Source organism: Pseudorca crassidens, chromosome 4, assembly GCF_039906515.1.
Source record: "Pseudorca crassidens isolate mPseCra1 chromosome 4, mPseCra1.hap1, whole genome shotgun sequence".
Taxonomy (NCBI): Eukaryota; Metazoa; Chordata; class Mammalia; order Artiodactyla; family Delphinidae; genus Pseudorca; species Pseudorca crassidens.
The window spans coordinates 48,612,363-48,635,343 of NC_090299.1; the positions used below are offsets into that span (position 1 = coordinate 48,612,363).

The following is a 22,981-nucleotide window of genomic DNA, read 5'->3' on the forward strand; positions in this document are numbered from 1 at the left end:
TGTAAATTATATTCCTGCCGCTTCTCTTCATAAAGTCCTCATATTTGTGTCCTATCACATTTAGAGTCAGATCCAAATGCCTTCTTCTAGCCTCCAAGGTCCTCCCCACATGATCTGGCTCCCACCCACATTTCTGACTCATCTTAAATCTCTCCACCTTACTTCCTACACTCCAACTTCTCTGTCCTCCTATCTGCCCTTTGTACAATCACTGTTTATTATGTTTTTGGGTCTTTGTAAAAGCTGTGTCTTCTGTCTGGAAAGCTTTCCCTCCCAGGTAGTCACATAAACGACTCTGTCTTCTGATCCAGGACTCTTCTCATAGCTCACCTCTTCAGAGAAGCAGTCCCTGGCTAATAAGCTGCAAGTAGCCACCCTATTACTCTTGGTCCATCATGCTGTTTTCCTTCCTTCACAGCAAGTATTGTTATCTGATATTTTCTTACCTGTTTATTACCTGGCTTCCTCCAAAACATTCTACACTGCTTGAAAGCAGGGACCTTGTCTGACTCTCTCATTACTGTGTCCCTAGACACTCCACAGATGCTCAATAAATATTTGGTGCATCAGTGAAGTTTACTGGTACCAGGGAAACTCTTCCTAACATTCCATTCGGCATCTTTAAAGAGGTACTTTCTGTTATATTCTTCATGGTTTTAAGATTAATCAGGAAATACATTTTGAAGCCAATTCTCCCTTCATTCAATCAAGAAATATTTACTGTGCCAAACGTTTTTGCTATACAAAGAAAAATGAGACAGCAGATTCATAATCTAGTGGTAGAGAATGACATGAAAATGAATAGTATAATATAAATAATGACTGATCAAACTACTAAGAGACCTACTAATGTTGGCTAGTGCAAAAGGGATCAGGAATAGAGAGAAACAAAATTAATGGTGAATACCGAGGGAAGGTGACATTTGCTATATGCCAATGAGTCAGAGGTTGAGTCCTATAAACTAAAAGAGGAAAATATTGCATTGGTTTCCTTCTCAATCCCATGTAATGACGCCCCAAAACATGACAAAGACAGAAGGAGGGATTTGTTTTTTGTATGTCATAACGTTATTACAACCCGAAAGTCGTTTTACTAAATTTAAGGACACTACTTCCAAATGCCTTATGTGATTCAATCACACTCAATTCTATTTTTTATCATCACGCAAGGTGAAGATTAAGTACAACTGCAATGAAATAGATGCTCTCCTAATTCCCTCTTCCTCTGACAGCTGTTCCCCTACTCTCTGCCAGCCTCCACCCCACCCCCTCCATCAACACCCATTGCCTGTGGGCCACGATTTCCCATTACTCTCTGATCTCAGATACAAAGGAAATTCCACTAATCCTCTACCAACAGAATAGCCTGCTCACCGGCCCTCAAAGGTGCCTTATCTACTCCCCTTTCTCAGCCTGCCAACCCACTTGATACACTTTTCCCTTCTGCTTCTATTACCCAAATGCCACCAATTCTCAAACTCAAGAGGCCCATCCCTTAAGCCTTCCTCTCCGGTTGTTCTAGCCCTCTGTGAGCTCATCCTTCTCTGACTACCTGCAGCATTCACTACCTTTGCTGATTATTTAGAGTTATTTCCGTACCTCCTGGAATTGCTGTTTAATCTTCACATTGAATTAAATCACCGAATACTCTGTAGCCAAAAAACAAGCCACCAATTCCACCCAATGCTAAAGGAACATATAAATTAGCAAAGAAGAATGTCTGACAAATCAATATTTCAGAGGCTAGTTGGTGTCTTCTTAGTTCTGGTCATTCAGAAATGCAAAATAAAGTGAGCCGAAAGTGTATGGCTCTTGGTGAAATAGTGACTATTTGGGATAATCTTCCCCTCAATTAAGCTAAAGATTACAAATCTGTACCACACTGCTCAAACCCTTATCTCCGCTCACTTCTCAGAAAATGACAGTCCCTTCTGTTTCACAGAATAACCTGTAGAGTATGAAGTCCTCCCAAAACCTGACTTCTTTCCTGCTGTCTCAGAGAAGAGCCTCACCACCCTATACTCCTTCTCAAGCCCCACCTGTCCACCTGCCCACTTACTCATTTAGACAAGAGATATTTAGGCACTGGGGATACAAATATGACAACAAACTATCCCTGGCCCAGAAGAACTCAGTCTCTTAGGGGAGACAGACATAGCAATAAAATATTGCACAAATAACAGCACTCAGGAAGAGTGAACTATGTCCATCAATGCAGCTAGATCTCCTGATAAGACATAATAACTGAAAAAGCCTTAAAATACACTATTTGTGCAAATTTTAAAACACGCACATTGCAGTAGTCTGAATGTCTGTGTCTGTGTCCGTGTCCCTCCCTCCTCAAATTCATACGTTGAAATCCTAACCTCCCAGTGTGATGGTATTAGTAGGTGGGGTTTGGGGGACATGATTAGGCCATAAGGGTGGAGGCCTCATGAATGGGATTAGTGCTCTTATGAGAGAGACCCCACAGAGCTCCCTAGCCCACTTCAGCCACGTGAAGATACAAGGAGAAGCCTGTAGCCCAGAAGAGTGCCCCTGCAAGACCATGCTGGCACTCTGATCTCAGACTTGCAGCCTCCAGAGCCATGAGCAACAAACTTCTGTTTATAAGCTACCCAGTCTGTGGTATTTTATTACAGCAGCCCAAAAGGAATAAGGCAAATGTGAAACATAGGACACGCAGTTCATGCACACCTACATCTGCAGATAAAAGGATATTAAGGCAAATTGGAAGGATGCACACCAAATCTATGGTAATGGTTGTAGCTGCAGGAAAGAGGGGACAGGAAGGGGAACACGGAAGGTGACAAAATGGTCGTCAACTTTATTGTTAACATTTTGTTGCTGTCATGTAAAGAAGGCTAGAAGCAAATAATCTTGTAAAATTATTAATTATCAGTTTTGGATAGGAAATCCTCAGGGGCTTATTAATCTCTATACTTTTCTGTATTTTTACAAGTAGTTCAAATGTCAACAGACAATTGCAGAAGGGCTTTATGTGCCATATACAAGGCACAATGGTGATATAATAGAAGAATGATTCTCTCTCTTGTGTTTTCAGGCCACAGCTCTCCACTGCCGGGTCAATGCCTACACACATGCCCAAATTTCTCGTTTAACTAAATGAATCTGTGAGCAGTTATTCCCTCAAGCAACTGCTCCACCTCCCCCACTTTCCTTCACAACTAAACTTCTCAGAAGAGTTGCCTACACTTGCTCTCCTTTGTTTCCTCGCTCACACCCACACCCACTGCAATCTGGCTTCTGCCCCACTTAAAATTGCTTCAACCTCCTAACTGCCAAATCCTTTCGGTTCTCATTTTACCTAACCACGCAAAGCACTTAAGATAATTGACCAAGTACTGGAAAAGTTTCCTTCCCGTGGCTGCCACTGCTTCTACCTCCCTTTATGATCCATCTCTGACTCCTTTCGCTGGTGCCTTCTCCGGGGACAGCCACTTGATTCTAGTCTGTCTCCTAAGATGCCAAGCTGAGCTCTGTTCTCTCCCTAAATGATTCCCTCCGTTCTCATGACTTTCCCTGCAATCCACCGGCTCCTAAATCTGTATTTCTAGCCCCCTCTGAGATCTAGACACATACCTTCAATTGCTAGCTGGCTTTTTCCTACATTCTCTACCTGTATGTCAATCCAAGACAACCATACCCTCAAGAATTCTCACTGAAGGTTAAAGCGAAGAACGTGGACAGCTTCTGGACTCCTACTTTTCTTAGCCGCATTCCAATGTTTAGTGACTTACTGCAACACAACTCTTGAACCCATCACCTTGTCTCCACCTGCCACATTGCTTTAATTCAGGTCTCCCACTCCAAACTGTCTGCCCTACTTTTCTAACCAGCCCCCTTGACGTCTATGGAATTACATCCATCATTTCTCCCTAAAACACAAATAAGTGTCATTCCCTTGCTTAACATCCTTCAATAGCTCCCCACTGCCTGCATATTTTAATTTTAACTCCCCAGGCAAAAATGCAATGGCTTGAAACAATCTACCACCATCCACCCTTCCAGCCTCACTTTGGGGTATATCTCCCCACACTGCCAATATTCAGTCCACCTGGATCCTCTCACCATTCCCTGGATGTAGTTTGAGTTTTCATAAAAATCTGAGCCTTGGCACAGGCTGTTCTAACTACTTCGGAATCCCTTTCTCTCTTCCGCTGGTTTTTGTGATAGTTGATTCATTCAACAAACATTTGGAACCTACTACGGGAAGGCCCTGTTCAAGGAGCGTGGGATATACAGTGAACAAAATAGCCCATCTCTACGCTCATGGAGCCTAAATTCCAGAGGACTGAACTGCAGTCAGCAAATCTGAGGCACGATTTGGAGGTGTTCGTTTAAATCATTAGTAAGTCTAACACGAAATGAGAATGTTAACACATACGACTGTGGTGGCTTTCGCATGTCATTGTAGCTCATCCTCTGCAAATAGATCTTATCTTTCACTTCTTTGCAACCCCATGAGTACCAGTTACACACATGTGCACATCCTATAGACTCTTTAAAATTTAAGGCTCAGCCCTTTCTTGATGGAAATTATCCCTTCCCATGAAGGCCTGAAGGAACCTTTCCATTAAAGGGTTTGCAATTACACATTGTAATTGGGTAGACACTGTTGACTCAGGTTCCCCGCAAATCAGCAGGCATCAGACCCACACTGCATGGGTTCATGAAATAGAAATAATAACAGGTGAGCTCTCTGTGGTTGAGTCAGGAAATGTCCATATGTTAGTGCTGATAACCTATACTGTTGTAACATACTCTTTCTGCATTGAGTTTTCCACTTTATTTTTTTCAATTTATCGGACACTAGCTCATGTGTGTCTCGTGTAAACTTGGGGTATATGTAGACAGAGATTGAGCCTTCTCTGGAATTGTAACATCCATCATGCATGAAGCAGTGGAAAACTCAGAATGCAGAAAGAGTATGCCAGAAACAAATCAGGACAAAGATGAGTCTGAACAGTGCAGAAAAGTTCTCAGTTGGGATGGGGATGGCTGCAACTGGCCCGAAGCACTGAGGAAGGGTGAATAGTTAATAACAGCGTTGCAAGGTAGCATTACCTCTGCAACACTTGATGTCTGTAAAAGTAAACACATAAATACTTACGGAAGTTAACCATTGATAACTGCACATCATTTATAGTTCTTTGCCACTCACGGTTTTGTCCTAGGCTATAAACTCGAGTATATTACACTCTTCTCTTTATACTAGTCAAGAATAGATAGAAATGCCTCCATGAGAGGTTATCAGGATCAAACCTTTTGGGTTTGACATTACTCTTTCCAGCATGCTTATTATTACCTAAGAAAAGAAAGAAGTTAAGCTTTACTAATAATTAGTATGCACACTTCTTGACGTATGTGTATAATTTATGATGAAACCTATAAAAATGAAAGTACATGCTCCAAATATTTTTACAGATAGGGTACAAGTTCAGCACACCTTGGAGACTGCTGACCTAGACACTACATGGCTAGCAAAGAGTTCTAAATCACAGACAAGAATCAGATTTCAGATGGTAGGCAAGGCAGAAGAGAAAAGGTAAATGGAAAAACAAACAAACAAAAAACAAGACAGAACAAGAAAATAATTTCAGATGCCAGAAAGGCAAGATCAACAGTTTGCTGGTCACTGGGATAACCGCCTTACACTTTTTGCTGAGTGTACGGCCCAAGGCCAGAAGATGCGATGTAGTTATTTGGTTATTTCGTTCCCCTGCTTAACACCTCTGATCACTTCTCACTGCCCTTAGGATAAAGTCCAAATCCTTAATAAAACTCAAACTCAACCATCTGGCCCTACCTGCCTCTTCAGCATTTATCTCCAGTCTCTCACTCTTTTTTTTTTTGGACATTTTTAGTTCAAGTATGTTCTCCAATCTTGTTTCTACTCTAAGTATCATTCAGGTGTCAACTTAATTTACACTCTCTTTAGGAGTTGTTTTCTGACCCCTAAAACGTATTCAGTTTTTTCCCATGTGTTCCTATAGCACCTTTTGCTCACTGTTCTGAAATTCTCATCATGCTAATGCATTGTTGAAGGTCTCTACTCCTTGCTAGCCATTTGTGAAGACAGAGAAGGCATCTGTATCCCCCAAGCACCCAGCACAATGTTTGATTTACAATACATGCTAAATAAATGTGCTGACTAGAGTGAACTTGAGTGAAGTGTGTCCTGAGACTCAGGGAGAGAGGGAGAGAAAGAGAAGGAAAAAAATTTCTTTGAGCTCCCTAAGGGCTTGCTTATTGCATTTCATGATGGCAGAATTTTGAGGCTCAACCTAACAGTTATAACAATATTTGACTGCTTTTCTGTCGGTACATTTAGAGGCACTTCATTATCCATTGGTCAACAAACATTTGAACGCCCCTGGGGGTCCTGGAAGTGTGCACAGCCTCTTTACTCTGGCTTGGCAGATACCAAACAATTAATTAAAACTGTATTCCTTAAGGAACAGTAGTAATAGGATTCATGACTTATTGTGGCAGGATGGAGGATGATGGCTGGAGTCCATGGCTTGCAGTAATGCTGTATATTCTCATTTGGTTAGTCTCAGCAAGACTGCCTGTGCCCAGTGTCCACAGGGTGGGTGGGAGACGTGATGCAGCATCAAGCAGTCCAGGGAGGGGAGGCAATGGAGCGAGGGCAGCTATGCAAGTAGAATGCTCTCCGAATCAAAATCATATCTTTTCATGGGATAATACACATCCTTCCAAAGCTTCCCTGTGTACGGCACTTCCAATGCCCAGTTTGCCCAGACCCTCACCTGCCACTAGCTTGCCCACATCAATCACTTCCATCAGCCCTTCAACTCAGGCTCAGGGAGGCCCTGCAGGTTGTTTTCATTCAAACCCTTCAAGCATGAATGGTTCTTTTTCCCAACCCACAAAGCTGGGTATCAAGGTGTTTCCCACGCAGCATCACTTGAATTGGGTACTGGCTTTGGATCTTTACGTTGGACATGATCTAGAAATCCACATGGAACTGTGTCAGGTCACTTGCCCTTTAACTCCATGTACCACAAACCAGGGTAATAAGCTCTGTATCTGCTGAGCTGAGCCCAGCCCTTCCAGAACAATACCAGGTCAGCCCAGAGTGCCACTCCTCACTCACCCACAGCCCTGCCCCATCCAGGCATATTCTGTGTAGCCAGAATGCCTCAATGAATATTGCCTTAGTTGATATCCCTGTTCTCCCATCACTAGCTGTGTGGCAATGGGTGCGCTGCTTAACCCCTTTGAGCCTCAATTAAGTTGTCAATAAAAGGGATATTCAAAACTACCTGGTGTTCCCCTTACCAGGGTACACTTCTAGTGCCCCAAATATAATGTTGAACATAGTACTTTTGGTCCTACATATACACACACACACCAGACACACACAATTTCCTTCCTCTGTCTTCCAGATAATAGCTGCCCATCATCATAAGCAAAGGCCTTTACTCAGACCCCTAAGTCGAGTATGGAGTCTGCTTATGTGCACTTCCTTGACCCTGCTACTCCTTGATCTCCCACCCAACTCCACACCCACATTCAATCAGTTACAAAGACCACCCATAATGCCACAAGAATTCTGCCAAATTCATCTTCTTCCCCTCTAACACCCCTCCCCAAGTGGCCAATCCTTTTTAAAATCTGGATAACAGCAATGTCTCCTCAGCTCACCTGTCCACCTGAACCCTCTCCTCCTTTCATCCTTCCTTCACAGCAAAACAAGACAACTCTTCCTACGGCGTCGCTTTTATTATGCCATCATCCTTCTCAGAAACCTTGACTCCTTGCCCACTGGATGAAATCCACCATTCTGAGACTCTCCCCAATCTCATTTCTCAGCCTCAATACCTCTCAGACCATTACCGACTGCAAACTGCTGTCCCCGCAAAGTCCTGCATGCCACGTATTAAATGCTTCCTCGAAACCTCTCTAAACCCCCCTGGCCACTCACAGCCCAGCTCCTCACAGGGTGCTCCGCAGCAGACCCCTCCAGGACTGCCTCTCCTTCCCTTCTGCCTTAGAGGACAAGATTGACCCCTTCCAGGGAGCAAGTGCCCTTCCTCACAACTCCCTCCCTCCATAACTGCCCCCATGCTCCCAATCTCACCACTCTCCTGACCGCCCATCCTCGGGATTAAAGGGCTTTTTCTCAGTCCAAAATAATTACAAAAATGACCACAACTCACATTGATCAGGTCCTAACTATTTGCCAGGCACTACGCTGAGCACTTGATATACACATTAGTTCAGTTCATCCTCAATGCAACCTGTCGAAATGGGTTCTTTTCATTGATTTACCATTCAACATACATTTGAGTGAATTTTAATAGGGAAGATAGTAAAAAAATAAATAGACACAAAAATATACTATATATAAATATCATTATAGTATATATAAATAATATCATAGTCGTATAGTATATGTAATTTTTTTCTTTGAAAAAATATAGTATAAAAGCTATGAAGGAATGTAGGGTCAGGGAATAGGGAGACACAGCTGAATTGTTATATTAGATGAAGTCATCAGAGAAGTAGTATTTTAATGGGAACCTGAAAAAGTGAGGAAGCAAAACAATGGAGTATATGGGGCAAGAATGTTCCAGGCACACATAAAGAGGCTAAGTTACAAAGAGGCCATGCGGCTTCCAAGGGTAGCAGACACCGTATCTGAACCCTAGCTCTGACCCCAGAGTCTTATCCTTAGACCCCATTCTTTATCTACCATTAATGTTCTGCAGCAACTCACTCTGTTAACTAGCTCTGGCTTTTTGAAACTCTTTTATTCCCCATTAGTTGACAAGTATGGGCCATCCGTGTGCGGGACACTGACTTCCATGACATTCTCCTCTCCAATTTCTTCTCCACACATTCTCCTGATTTTACACCCATCTTCCACTCTTATTCTTCATAGCTCTAATCCTAAACTTTGTCCCCTACTCACCTTCATGTCTTCAATTACCTTTATCTATTTGCAACTGGCTCCCAGATTTGACTCTCCAGCTTAGTTTGATAGCCAGCATCTTGGGAGTAAGGCCATCGCTCATTTATCTCTCTATTCCCAATACCCATCACAACACTGGATGCTTAATAAACGTGTGCTTCTCTAAAATCAACTGAACTTGAACTCCACGTTTCCAACTGCCTTTGGGACAGTTTGACCTGGATGCTCACCTAGCACATCAAAATCAATATTTCTAAAAATGAACATGTTATCTTCCCCCCCAAAACCTGTTGTCTTCCTTGCTCCTCCATCATGACACCACTCGTCACTTGTCACCAATCTCCCCATCTTTCTCCTTCCCAGTCATCCCACCCTTCCATTCCCACTGCCTTTACCATTGTTCAAACATTTATTTTCCCTCATTTAGACTAATACAACAGCCTCCTAATGACATCTTTGTCAACGGTGCAGCCTACACAGCTATGCAAAATTAATATTCCTCATTCTGTCACTCCTAAATTTAACTGGCTCCCCACTGTCTACAGAATCAAATCTCACTCTTATGTACCAGATTTCTACAGCCCAGTACCTACTGGACATCTCCATTTTGATATTCCAAAAGGTCTTAAATGTTACAATCCCAAACTGATCTCATTTTCTTTCAACTAAACCTCCTTCTGTATTTCCCATCTTCATAAACATACGTCACCCACCAGTCACCCAAACCAGAAATCTAGAAGATGACCCAGGCTGCTACTTCTCCCCCAACCCCAATTACAACCTATCATCAAGTCTTCTTGGTTTCATCCTCTGCTTATCTCATGTGTACCCTCCATCCTCCACCACATCACCAGTGCTTTACTACGATCCCAGTGTGTCTCACCTGCAAGTCTACCTCAGCAGGTCTCCATGCCCACTGTTTCATTCCCCTTCGGTCCATTTGCCACATCACTGCAGTAATCTTCCCAGTGTGCAAATGTGATCATGCTGTGCTCTTGACTGAAATGTATCAGTACCTCCCCAATGCCTTCACATCCTGATGCTGACTGCTGCTCCAGCTCTCCATTTTCCTTCTACCCCAACCTTCACTGCACACGGGACTTCTCACTGCCCCCTGATTGTACCACCACATTTCCTTAGAACCAGCCTCAGAACCACAGCGTTCCCTGCCTAAAACATCCATCATCCCACCTGCTGTCTTTACCTGGAAAACTCATTCTCATCCTCCATTCCCATCCGGTCTAGGGAGCTTACTGTGATCCTACCTACCTGAATGAGGTGACTCATATATGTCTTTCCAAAGCACTCTGTGCTCAGTGCTGTCCTAAGACTTTGACATTCCAATTACCATCTCACATGTCTATCTCTTTAACTAGATTCAGGGTTTCCCATGGGATATTTTTCATCTCTGTATTCTAGTACTTAGAACAATACTTGAAAAATAATAGGTATTTTAATACGTTTTACAAAAGAATAAATTGCCTCCCATTTGGAGAATCCCCCACTGACAGGTGGAGTAGCAATATTATCTAGTCTACAGTTTAATGCTAGTTTTTCCACATAGGACTTGTTTTGTATTTTATGTGACCCTGAAACCCATATCACTTAGTAACAAACCGTGTGATTATGAAAGGTGTACTCTGTGCTCCTTCAGCTTGTTATTTCATAGAAGACAAGGACTGCAGCTTCTGATATCCTCCATCAAGGACTTACCCCAGGGTCCTAGGAAAGTATTTAGTTAGCACGTGTCTGTGAAAATGAGATAAGCCAACATGCTCTACCTAATCAATATACAATTCAGATCAAGTAGAATTCTGGGGTGGAGAAGGAAGATATGATTTAAACGCTTAATTCCTAAACAACTAACATGCTTTTTTATTTTCTGAAATATTGACTTGCAGTGTCCCTCCTATAGTAGGTAATTGATCAATGTGTTTCAAAGGACTGTTGAATAGCATCCTCAAAACTATTTTGAAACTACCAGAACATAAATTGCATTAAGAAGTTATAACTGTCACTGCTTGAGATCTGAAATTCTATTCTAATGATATTTATGAAAAGCCACAATCTCATGATCAGGGATCCAAGATAAATGTTAACTGTGCTTTATTTTAAATTGCAATGTTTCTAACAAAGTATTTCTACAGTTCACTCTTCCCAGTGTAGTGTTTGTAGATTTTGCATTGTATTTATCCTGAGACGTGAACAAAAATCTTAAAGTATTAGGTTTTGTAGTGACTAATTTTCATTCAGAATCTATACCCACAACTTTAATTGAACTAGGAGGTTTTATACGGTTTAACTGCAAATCTGGTACTTATGTCAGAAGCACTAGTATTTATATCACCTTTGAGTTTTGCAGTTTAGGATGTGCTGCCTTTTTGAAAACTATCTTATAAAACCACCATCAAAAATGGGGTTTATTCTTTAAATAAATAGCAGGAGAATTCTCTCCCTCTGTGTCCCCACATATGGCTGTATTTTACAGGTTCCACCTTTCTTTTTCCACATTTCCCAATGCCTGGTTCTGAACTCTCATTATTTTATTCTTGTTTCCCAAGATTTCCCTCCCCACAACCTTCAAATTAACGCGAGGCACCTGTGTTTCAGAACCTGCACCAACTCTCTCAGAAATCACAACTTCAGCAGGAAACTAGGATGAAACCGGACCAAGCGAGAAAAGGAAATAGGAAACAGATTGCAATAATACCACGCAGCCCAGAAGGAAGCCTCAAATTAAAGGGCGTTTGGGGAAATAGATGATACAAAAAGAGTATTTGAGGAATTCTTGGAAAAGATGCAAGAAAGACTTAGCGAATCTGATGTTCACAAGTGCTCACAATATTAAATCAGGTATAATAATATCCTTATGATAAATGATTCTATAAAGTCACATTTAAGAATTAGAGTGATATTCTACTTAATTTTTTAACATCTTTATTGGAGTATAATTGCTTTACAATGGTGTGTTAGTTTCTGCTTTACAACAAAATGAATCAGTTACATATATACATACGTTCCCATATCTCTTCCCTCTTGCGTCTCCCTCCCTCCCACCTTCCCTATCCCACCCCTCCAGGCGGTCACAAAGCACTGAGCTGATCTCCCTGTGCTATGTGGCTGCTTCCCACTAGCTATCTACCTTACGTTTGGTAGTGTATATATGTCCATGCCTCTACTTAATTTTTTAAAATCCTACACTAACTTGAAATGCCTCTGCCTTTACCAGAACATTATTTAAACTGGTAAATAAAGAGCTAGGCATTTTCAGTTCCTTTGTGACTACCTTTAAATAGAAGTTATTACTCATTTTGTATTCTCCAAGCATCAAAATCATGTTTGTTTTATGAAAAAAGTGCACTTCTTCACAGACTCCCAGCATCATAGGTTTTAAAAATCTTTAAACTGGCTTAACGTCACAATGTATTTACGTGGTGGACACATAAACCCATACTACAGGAGAATGGAAGGCAGGAAAATATTGGACGATAGAACAAATATAGAATTTTGAGCTCAGTTCTTTTGATAGCTTTATTCTGTAAGATCCCAAAGAGAGAAAAATCAAGTTCAATATCACTGCTTTCACTGCATCCACTTGGAAAGGAATGGCACTTATATCAACTGGAGGTAATCTTGCTTTTCAACATCCATCTCACTTCGTCTTTATGTCTGTATGGCAATGAATATTTTAAAATATACATGTTTATTTATTTCTCCCCTACTCGACTCTAAAAACCTGGTGCATATTCAGTAAATATCTCTTGAATAAACCGTAAGGTCCTAAAGGCAGTCTCAGTCTCTACATCTCACTCATCCCAGCACCAAGTAGTTTCATTGTAAATACATACTTTTGCTGATTAATCTCATTTCATCATTACGGAATGTATCCCTGTAACCTACAAATGGATATAATTACCACCATCTTATAGGTGAAGAAAGAGGAAAAGCAACATGATACTCAGTAGCTATTTTATATGTTCCCATGTTCCCACCTTTCTGAATTAAATAAAATTGCTCTAAATCAAACTTGTTCTCGGGACTGGATTTGACAGGGTTATTTTTGAAATGTCTGTTTGTTATTTCTATATTATTGTTTGGGTTTTTTTCCAAACTCTCTGCAGACACAACAAGAAGACCTAATGATCCCATTTCCACAGTGATGGAACGGATTGGAGTACGAGAGGGTATCTCCACCTTTAGGGTATAACCATAATATAAAATGCTTTTATTCATTCAACACATCCCCGGAGCACTTACCACATACAAAACATGGATAAAAGGTATGGGCTAGATCAATTTTTTGTGTGAGTAGTTTCTCATGGTATTCTAATGAAAATTTAATTAAAGTACAAAAAAGTTACAACCCAAAATAAAGCCCCTGGCAGGATATCTATTCTGAGATGTAGATCAGTTTAATAGCTGCATGTGCTACTTTCACCCAATTTTATTATGAAGCTCATGAAGACTTTTGGAAGTCACATCTTCTCTGGTTTTAAAAAAAATCATATTTGGGGACATTCTTCAGGGCACCTGGGCATCTGTAACACAGTGTGCAGATGCTATTATAGTGAAGACATGAGAGAGAGAGAGAGAAAGAGAGAGGGAGGGAGAGGGGGAGGAAGGGAGGGAGCATGCATAGACATTAGACTGCAGTAGTTACTATGTCAGTCAAATCTGATTTTGATTCCTATTTGGGCTGCAGATAATGTCATTTCTTAAATAAACTGCTTCACTCAAAAGATCCTTCAAATATTAAGAAGTGTTGACATCTGGGGATGAAGTCTACTTCTTCTCCAAAACCTTTTTAGAGTAAAGATCTATAAAAAATTGCCAGTTCGAATTCCCTGAAGACTTTTTATTCACTCTTCATGAGCAGATGCTGCCCGAATACCTGGGGGGACACTTTCCAACTAGCTAGTCCAAATTCCAGGTAACCAAAAAGTTATGCACTGTGACTATAAAATGGGTTGACTACTTATTTTTACCTAAATAAATAATTAGGGTAGAATATGTTGGAGAGAGAAGTTTCCAAAAGGTCAATAATATATCCAAAGGGACAACCTATTTCCAATGGGACAGTCATTCAACCACACTGGCTGTGTCCATTAGAGAAGAAAAATCAGCGCTTAACATATCGGCATGAAGGCCAAGTGCTCAATATGGCAAATTTTACATTTATATCCATGTTCACATTATTCATTAGATGGTCAGAGTGTACAAAGAAGTTACATGTGTAAACACTGAGAGTCTCTCTGTTTTTCAGACTTTCTAATAATATGTGGATATGTATGTGTATAGAGCAGCCTACAGCAAAGAAACTAGGCAAGAAGGGAGACAGCCCCAGCGGTGAGAGTAAAAAATACTGAACCTCATCTCATCTCAGCCCTGCCATGGTTTCTGCAGCTCTGCCAATTCCCTCCCAACACGGCCTGATTCTGTGAAGTCTGATATGAAAGAAAATGCGCCGGAGGAAGTGGATGTGTATATGCTGAATGATGTTTCAGTTTTTAATTTTTCCATTCCCTTCCACAGACACTGCTATAATGAAAGGATTTATCATCTGATGAAGATAATGATGATGGTAATAATAATGGCAGACATGGTGGTGTAGCCAGTTAGGCTCTGGGTTGGGAAATGTTAAGGCCTATTCTCTGTAACACTAACTCAGACTAGTATCGACAATCACGATCATGATTCAGAGTGAGTACTTAACTCATGTTTCCACTCTTTTATTGGAAGGGGAACCAGGAGAGGTGATAATCACTAACTGGGGGTCCCCTGAACTACCAATCCTAGGGGTGATAAGTCTGGAAGGTATTAAGGATGAGGGACAGTCATAGCAACAGTCTCCAAAGATGACACTGCCTATTGCTCTAAATACACAGAAAACACTGGTTACTTATTAAGCTCTTCTTTGGAAATGATGTAAACTCTCAAAGCCATGCATTACAGATGCAAGAACATGCACAGTTCAGAGCAGCACTATCTTGGTGTCGATGACTCTGCTCATAGACCTGGCCCACTGAATGGAAAAGACAGAACCAAAAAACACCTCCACTTCCGGTAGACGGCTGAACAAGCAATCAAACGTGAGTTGTAATTCTGGGTCTTTGATGGGTCTACCACTGGGCAGTGTGGTTTAAATTCCGTAACTACATTTTAAGCACCTATTATATTTTGAAGCACTGTGCCAGTCATCCGCAGGGGCACAAAACTTAGCAATTCATGTATGGTACTCGCCATCAAGGAGTTACAACTTAAGACTGCACACCAAACAAATATACATAGCTTATTCTGCCTTGTTATTCAGATATCAGTCAAAATGAAAGGAGAATGACCGACAAAAATTCAAAGTGTAATTCTTCGGGGAGGAGACAGGGAGAAATCAGTAAGGCTGCATGGAAAAGGACACGGCATTTGAGATGAGTCTTGAAGGACGTGTTCGATGTTGAGCATTCAACAATGTTCAGTGGGTAATGCTGGGGCAGGAAGTTCATTCTAAGAAGGAGGTACAACATGAGATAGGTGTAGGGACTAGGGAACAATTCAGTTTAGCAGGTCAAGGTGTAGCCCTAGAAGAGTCATGAAAAGAAAATGTTGGGATACAGGCCTGTCACCATGGAAACCTTGATTATCAAGCTAAGAAAACAGTATTTTTAGTTCCATAAGTAATGGCAAGGATTTTGCATACAAAGAGAAGGACCTGACTCAAATCAGGTTTTAGTAAATTTATCTGGTTGTGAGCAGGGAGCGGCACTTAGTGCAAATAGGAGACAGCCATGATGGCCTGGGAAATAATATAATCTTGAGTGATGCAATGGGAGTTGGAGCGGGGGAGCTGGACATAAAAGCTAGAAGAGAATCAGAAGAGAATGAGTAAGGCTTGGTGACTGATTCCACGTGGAAGGGGAGAAAAGAATCAAGGTAGGAAGTACCCTACAGAAGGAAACACTTTGCTTTATTTTATAACTGCACGCCTCAGAAAATGATGTCACCATTATCAAAATTTGGACAAGAAATTATTCTCAGAAGAGAGGATATGTCTTTTCTGACATACTGATTTCGAGGCGCTGGTAAAACTTGCTCATAGGTCTGACCAACAGGGCATGGAAACGTCCATCTGGTAATGTGGAAAGGGGTCGGGCCAGAGCTATAGACTAAGGAGTCCTCTGCATCCAGGTAAGATGCATCAAAATCACAATCAGATTAGGGAGGGAGGAGAGAGAGAGAAGAGAATGAAGAAAAGTTGTGTGCAAAGTTGCACAAAATGAGCAAAGGAAGAAATAAGGGTCAGAAAAGGAGATGTGAGAGAAGTAGGAGGAAAGAGAGTAATGCAGTGTCACAAAATGCAAGGGAGGAGACTTCGTTCAACAAATATCTGTTATTGAGCAAATATTGTATGTCAGGCTTCAGTCCAGATGCTGGGACACAGTGGTGGGCACAACACAACGGCTCTGCTCTCAGGGTTCACAGTCTTCTAAGGAGTGTGGATGAACAGCATGAAGCACTGCAGTGAGTTCAGGACGATGGGAATGGAGAAAAGACCACGAGGACCTCTAAGCAATGAACAGTTGTGAAAAAGAAGTGAGTGGTTTAAGGCCCAAGGGTGAATAAACGTGTAGTGGCAGATGTAGTTACACAACTTTAAAATATGTTTAAGGATGGTAAAGGCCCATTGAACCAATTAAAAATTCATCTTCCCTCCTTACCTCCATTTCTCCTCTCTCCCTCTCTCTCACACACACACGGTCTATGATTCCACAGAAATCTTGCACACATGTTTTATACTGCATGGATCATTAATTTCCAAACCATCTATAGACTTATTTTATGAAACTCTGCATAAGCATTGGCCAGGAAAAAAAGAAGTGGAGCAAGGGGAAGAGGGTTGTTGAATTTTAACACTTCACCATATCATTTGATTAGAACCTTCTTACATTCAACAACACAGAGAAAACAGAATAATGCCTTGTGCCATAAAAAGCTTCTCCTTGGTTCAGAATAAACAGGCTTTTCACTACTACCCTTGTGGAGTTACTACTCCGAGTTTGCCTTATCCTTAATAAACCCCAAACTTAAGCTGGAGCCATGATACATCCATCACACAATACAAAAATGAAGAGGATTATTCACTGTACTGTTGTTGATTCCCAAACTCAGGGGCTTCCCAGGTGAAATTTGATACTGGGCCCCATACACAGAGGACAAAAAGAGACCAAAGAAAGAGGCGGACCACTCCAGATTGGCTGGTGGCAGGTTTACTAAGCAAGTGACCTTAAATACAAGGCTTGTCTTGGGCAAAGCAAGACGAGGAGATCTCCACACCTGCCCACCAGATTCTTAAAGGTTTACATAGAGGCTTTAACTAGGTTCAGTCACGTATACCACCCAGATGATCTCAACAAGTTACTCTCTCAAGGCTGTGTCCTTGAAAATGGCTTGGGCTGTGAGAAGAGTGGGCAGAACGTACATTCCAAGGACAGGGGACCGGGGGAGGGGCCTCTGATTACCCAGGTCCAGCTCTGGGTCAATTTGCGGCCCACGCCCACTCTACTACCTCCTCCAGCAACTGCTGAAACACCCACTTCCCTCCCCACTTTTAGCTGTAGACTACATCACATAACACCTGCCATCCCTACGTTACAGGGCACAAATTAAGGACACTGATGAACAATTTTATGGGGCTGTTTCCTCTGACCTTCTTTCTGATTCTCTTTCAAGTACACCAGTGAATTGGCATCTCCCTCTCCACCAGTAGCAGGATTATGTTTGATTTTACAGCAGGGGAGCAAAATAATGGGAGTGGACAATGACATGAAAAATATATTTGGGGCAAGCTTTTGGGTTAATGTGGAAGCTGATGAGAGGGAGGGTAAAAGTGGGCAGTATGGTTCCGAAGAAAGCTTCTCTACTTGTATGAAATCACTGACAAGCGTCCACTTTCTGTTCTGCGCAGTATTAAGTGTCAACTACAGTGACTTAGAAGTGGTATTAATCAGTTAGCATATTAAACGTATTACCTGTTGAAAAGAGTGAGGATGAGCTTTTTTTAGTTATTTTACTTTCAACTTTTAGCAACGCAACACAACCCTGCTCCCATCTTTCCTGCATTTCCCTCCCTACTTTCACTTTAGTGTAGTTTTCACCTGTGTTTCTCAACAAACTGTTTGTCACAGTATTCTGGCTCTAGAGTCAGGTCATAAAACACACACACACACACACACACACACACACACACTTCTCCAACTCCTGATTTCCCTCTCATCTTCATACATTCCTCTCAGTCTGATCCTCCAGTTAAATTTTGTTTAAATTTCAATTAAATCATTTTATAAACCTCCATCCAAGAGGCACATATTCAAGAGAAAAGCATCATGGTCACATAAGAAGTTATGCTAATGTCCCACTTATTTGAAAGGAAACAAGAGGTCAGGGACTACTGTTTTAGAACAAGAATTGAAACTAGAGTTGAAACCTTCAAAAATGACACTTTTCTCGTCCCAGGATTGTCCAGACTACCCTATATTTAAGCACAAATCACCAACGTACTAAAGCTTATGTTTGCTGAAAATAATATAGACTACATATCTGGGGATCATTCTCTAATATAAACTTGAAACAATTACACTAAGAACGAAAAAAAACGGTGCTTAAAAAAGGTGCTTCAAACATTTTTTTTCTTCTATAACAATTAACTCTAAAAACGTGTGAGTACAATTCAAGAAACAGGTGTCAAATCAATTCAAGCCAGAAAACACTTCCCTTTTGGTCCACCTGAGCCGAGACATAAACCAACATCTTTCTATTCTCCAAAGGAACAATGAACACATGTTGAGTCTAGAGATGGTACTGAAAGTTATTTTTAATACATCATACTCCCCAGATGTGATTTCATCTTTCTCATTTTATCCAGTAGAGATTATGGCCACCTATGGCACTGTGAATAGACCAGACGTGCTGATTCAATCCCCATCTGGCCAATTAAAGACTAGGCCCAGCCAAAAAGCTGTTATCGCTGAGCGGCCGGACGATGCAAGCCACCCAGTTGCCCGGACTTCTGATCCTACAACCCTCTCTATCTTTGAGTACCTACTATTGCCTTGTGCATGAGTAAGTCCCTGAAAGGATAGCTAGCTCCCTACCCTATTCTGAGTCAAAGGAACTGCAAAGACAGAGAGCCTATGAACTCAACAACTACTGAGCGCTCTACACTTAAACTGCCATTCTGAAAAATTCAGTCTCTTCAAGATTATGAGTATCGCTCATAAAATATATCCTAGACATACTTAGTTTGCAATGAGTGGCAGCTATTGTCACAAGGAAGACCTAAACTAAACATCATTACAAGTCAAATTTGGGGCTTCAAAGGTGACCATCATATTATTTTTTCCAGCCTACAAGGACATTTTCTTTAAAATTTCACATACTAAGAAGACTAGAGTCCTCCCAGTTACAATCACCTGAACTAATGGAGGGAAGGGAAGAAAGGGAATGTGTCCAAATCTCAATGTCCATAAATTAGGGTGATGGACTCAAGTTGAAGTGGCCCCATTTCCCTGGATATAAACAGGTAGAATGTGGAAATGCCTCTTTCGTTGCAACTTTACATCAAGTGCAAGTTTTTCATAGCCATGTGTGACTCCTCATCTTATATAATCTGGGAAATGTCCAGCTCTCAATCACTCTCAGCTTCCCTACAACACCCTTCATTCGATTTACGGCTCCTCTAAAAAACTATACACATTGAAGCTATCTAAAAACAAATCGATTCAACCGAAGAGGCTTTATTGGGTTGAGGGGGGTGGGAGATATCGTCCCGTATTTCGCTACGGATACCACTAAACTGATCAAAACGTGCCCTTTCCCTGCTTTCGCAGAATGCACAATACTCTGAAACCAAGCTCCTTGCACAGAGTGCCCAGTACCTTTCCAAGGCTGTACTATGTATAAATTATTTCCAAGGGTCACTGAGGACCATTTTCTCTGAACACACCAAACTGAAGCTGGCAAAAACAAGACATAAACGGTTCTGCTGAAGCATCTGACCTGGGAAACATTCCGCCTGTATATTACCAGGGGACCAAAACAGAGTTTTAATGAAGAAATGTTTGGGAGCATAAAGGCAACGTGGAGGGAGAGGATCAATACTATTTCAGCTCATTTATCCCCAGGTGTTAGGAGAAGGAAGTGTGTGGTCTAAAGTCACCTGGCAGATGCACCAACAACATGGGAAATTTTCAGAGAAGGCAAAAGTAGGCACAGGATCGCAGGGGACCCTGCCACCGGCGAGTTTCACACACACTTCAAACACCTCTTCTTCCCCGACCTGGACCTCGCATGCACCCCCTCTCCTTCGCACCCCCATTCCCGCCGCGGCCGCCTCCCCTTCCCAGTCCCACCCCGGTGACTGTTTCTCATGCAGCAGAGGCAACAAGCGTCCCCAGCCCGGGAAGGGGTTCCCGTCTGAGCTTGCAAGGGAAGGAGGGTAGAAGCGGGCGCCCGCTCCAATGCTTATTGCATCCTACCGCCTGTGGAGCTCGCCTCCTCCAGCTGAGCCGAGATGCTTTCCACCCTCCTCACATTCATCTTTGGGGACGCGGGGTGCAGGAGCGGGACTCGGGAGTCAACCGGCCCAGGGGTGTCTGGCGATGGGTCTAGCACCAGAGCGCCCTCGCCGCTCAGCCCGGGGGCGTCCGCCGCGCTGGGAGAGAGAGAGGCGACGGCAGCGGCGGCGGCTGCGAAGCGCGCGGAGCGGCGTGCAGGTGCGGGCGGAGGCCGGAGGGGGGCGCCGGGGGCGCTGCGCGGAGCTGGGCGGCGGGGCCGCGCGGGCGGCGGGCTGGAAGCGGGAGCCGCCAACCGAGAGCCCGGGAGCGAGGCGCCCCTCCCCTCTCCCGCTCCGCGCGCCGCCTCTGCCACCTGCGGCCGTCACCGGATGGGGGAGGGGGTGCTGGCGCGGGAGTCTGGCCACCGAGTAGCCAGACCCTAAGGAGACCGGAGGCGACTCCGAGAGTTGCCAGCGGGTCGTGAGCGGCGCCTCCCGGACCCCTTCTTGGTGCGCGCAGCGCCGGCTCTGCAGAGGGGCTCGAGGGCACCGCGCCTTCGCAGAGAACGCGCTGCCGGATCCCCCAGGGGCTCCAAGTCAAGGCTAGAGCTCGCGATGTTGCTGCGCAAAGTTAGGCTGAATTCGAAGGACACCAGAAGGGAAGAGCAAGGAGATGCCTTCTCCAGAACCGGGCAGAGCGCCAGAAAGTCCTGGAACTCCTAGACTGGAAACTTTCCCAATTGAAGTTAGACCCAGTCATGCGACTTGGCTAGGTGTTGGGAAAGGCAAGGCGGGCTCTTCCCACCCAGGGGCGCGGGCAAGGCCAAGATGAGAATGGCACCTTGGAGAGAGGGAGTGGAGGAGACTGGGGAGGCGTTTCGGACAAGCATCCATAGGGAAGGTTTCACTTGAGGGCTCCCTGGCAGCTCTGCGGGGAGGTGGCGCTTACCGCCCCGGGGAGTTCATCACGCAGTGTCACTTGCCCTCTTAAGCAAACCAAGGCCGGGGATGTTTGGGAAGATAAAGACAAATCAATAAACCACTTGTAGCCACGGTTGCTACTTGAGAAAACCAAAATCAAAATGCTGATTTCTGTGTCCCCAAAAGTCAAGAGCATGAAGCATCTTTTGAGAAGAAAGGTCAAGTTGACCAATTCTCTGGGCTAACTGAAATAAAATTCCCTCCCACTCTCAACTGGCCATGATTTGGGTGGAAGCCATTTACGATTGTTTTTTGCAAAATCACCGGCTCTTCCTGTGCAGCACCCACACCCACCCTTAGACAATTTCACCAGCTGAAATCGTGCCCCTTACTCCGAGACTGTCTCAACTGCCACGTTCTCGTCCTTCTTGCCACCCCCAACCCCTGGAGAGACATACTTGATCTCTTGCGATGCCTCTGACTTTCGTTTCAGTTCATGGTTAACGGGAGTGGTACTGACACCACCATTACCTGGGTTCAAGTCTATTGCTTACTAATTTTGTGACCTGGTGCAAATTATTTACATCAGTTGTAACAATGGGATAATAACAGCGCCTATTTTATTGGTCTTTTGTGAGGATTTAAGGGAATCGGTGGATGTAAAGGGCTTAGGGCAGTGCCTGGCACACGGGAATCTCTAATTCTGCAGAAACTCTTTCCAGAAACCACTCTCACAACTTTTACTCTACAGATGATCACTAACACCTGTCCAGCTCTAAATTCCATCATTTTCTATCAGATAGCTTCTAAAGCTGTGTTGATTTGGGTCCAGCAGACTGGGTCAGAATCCCAGTTCCAACTGATACTAGTGGTGTGTCCAAGGGCTAATAACCTCCCTTTCTCATCTCTAAAACGTAGAAAGTAAAGGTGTCTGCTTCCATGAACTGTTGGAAAGATTAAATGAAGCAACATCTGTGAAGTGTTTAGAAAGGTTCTTGGCACATGGGTAGAGTTCAGTAAGAGCTGCCACTGTTATCACTATCCTGATACTTAGCTATCATCATTATCATCATCTTATTTTGTCATGATGAACTCAAAGGAGAAAAGGCGTCACCGCCTTTTCCACGACAAATATACCCAACCTTCCCTCACAGTGTGGGAAGTAATATACAACTCCACTTCCATCTGCAAAATACATAGAATACTTTGTTGGACCAACCCACTTTTCAAATTTTATCCAATGAGTATTTGTCTATTTTGATCCTACTAGGTGTTTATCCCTAGACTAGCTGTAAAGAAGGCAACACAATCAGGTAAAGTAGACATTGTGCTCAAGAACTTTGCAATAAATTGTTCCCAGAATACTTGTTTGGGATCTTGGGTACCATGGAATTCATTTCTTCTTTATACAGAATTCTTTCTCTTCATGTGGATCCTGTCATTGCCAAATATCACAGGGAAAATCATCTTTTTGTTGCCACCTTTACTATCATTTCTGGTATTTGGGACTGAAGGGCCAGGGTGACACTGCCTTGCTTACAGCATCTTATTGGCGC

General features: G+C 42.9%; 1 protein-coding gene across 2 annotated transcripts in view; it reads right to left on the bottom strand.

Annotated features, from left to right (window-relative positions):
- Positions 1–20,742, bottom strand: part of KCNIP4 (potassium voltage-gated channel interacting protein 4) — a 1,191,601-nt gene extending 1,170,859 nt beyond the window's left edge. The window contains exon 1 of one of the 2 annotated variants that reach the window (XM_067735633.1): positions 20,488–20,742. In XM_067735633.1, coding sequence (XP_067591734.1) covers positions 20,488–20,548 — 61 coding nt within the window. In that variant the 5' untranslated portion in view covers positions 20,549–20,742. The remainder of the gene's footprint in view (positions 1–20,487) is intronic. The other variant, XM_067735629.1, reaches the window with a different exon arrangement.
- Positions 20,743–22,981: the final 2,239 nt, after the last annotated feature.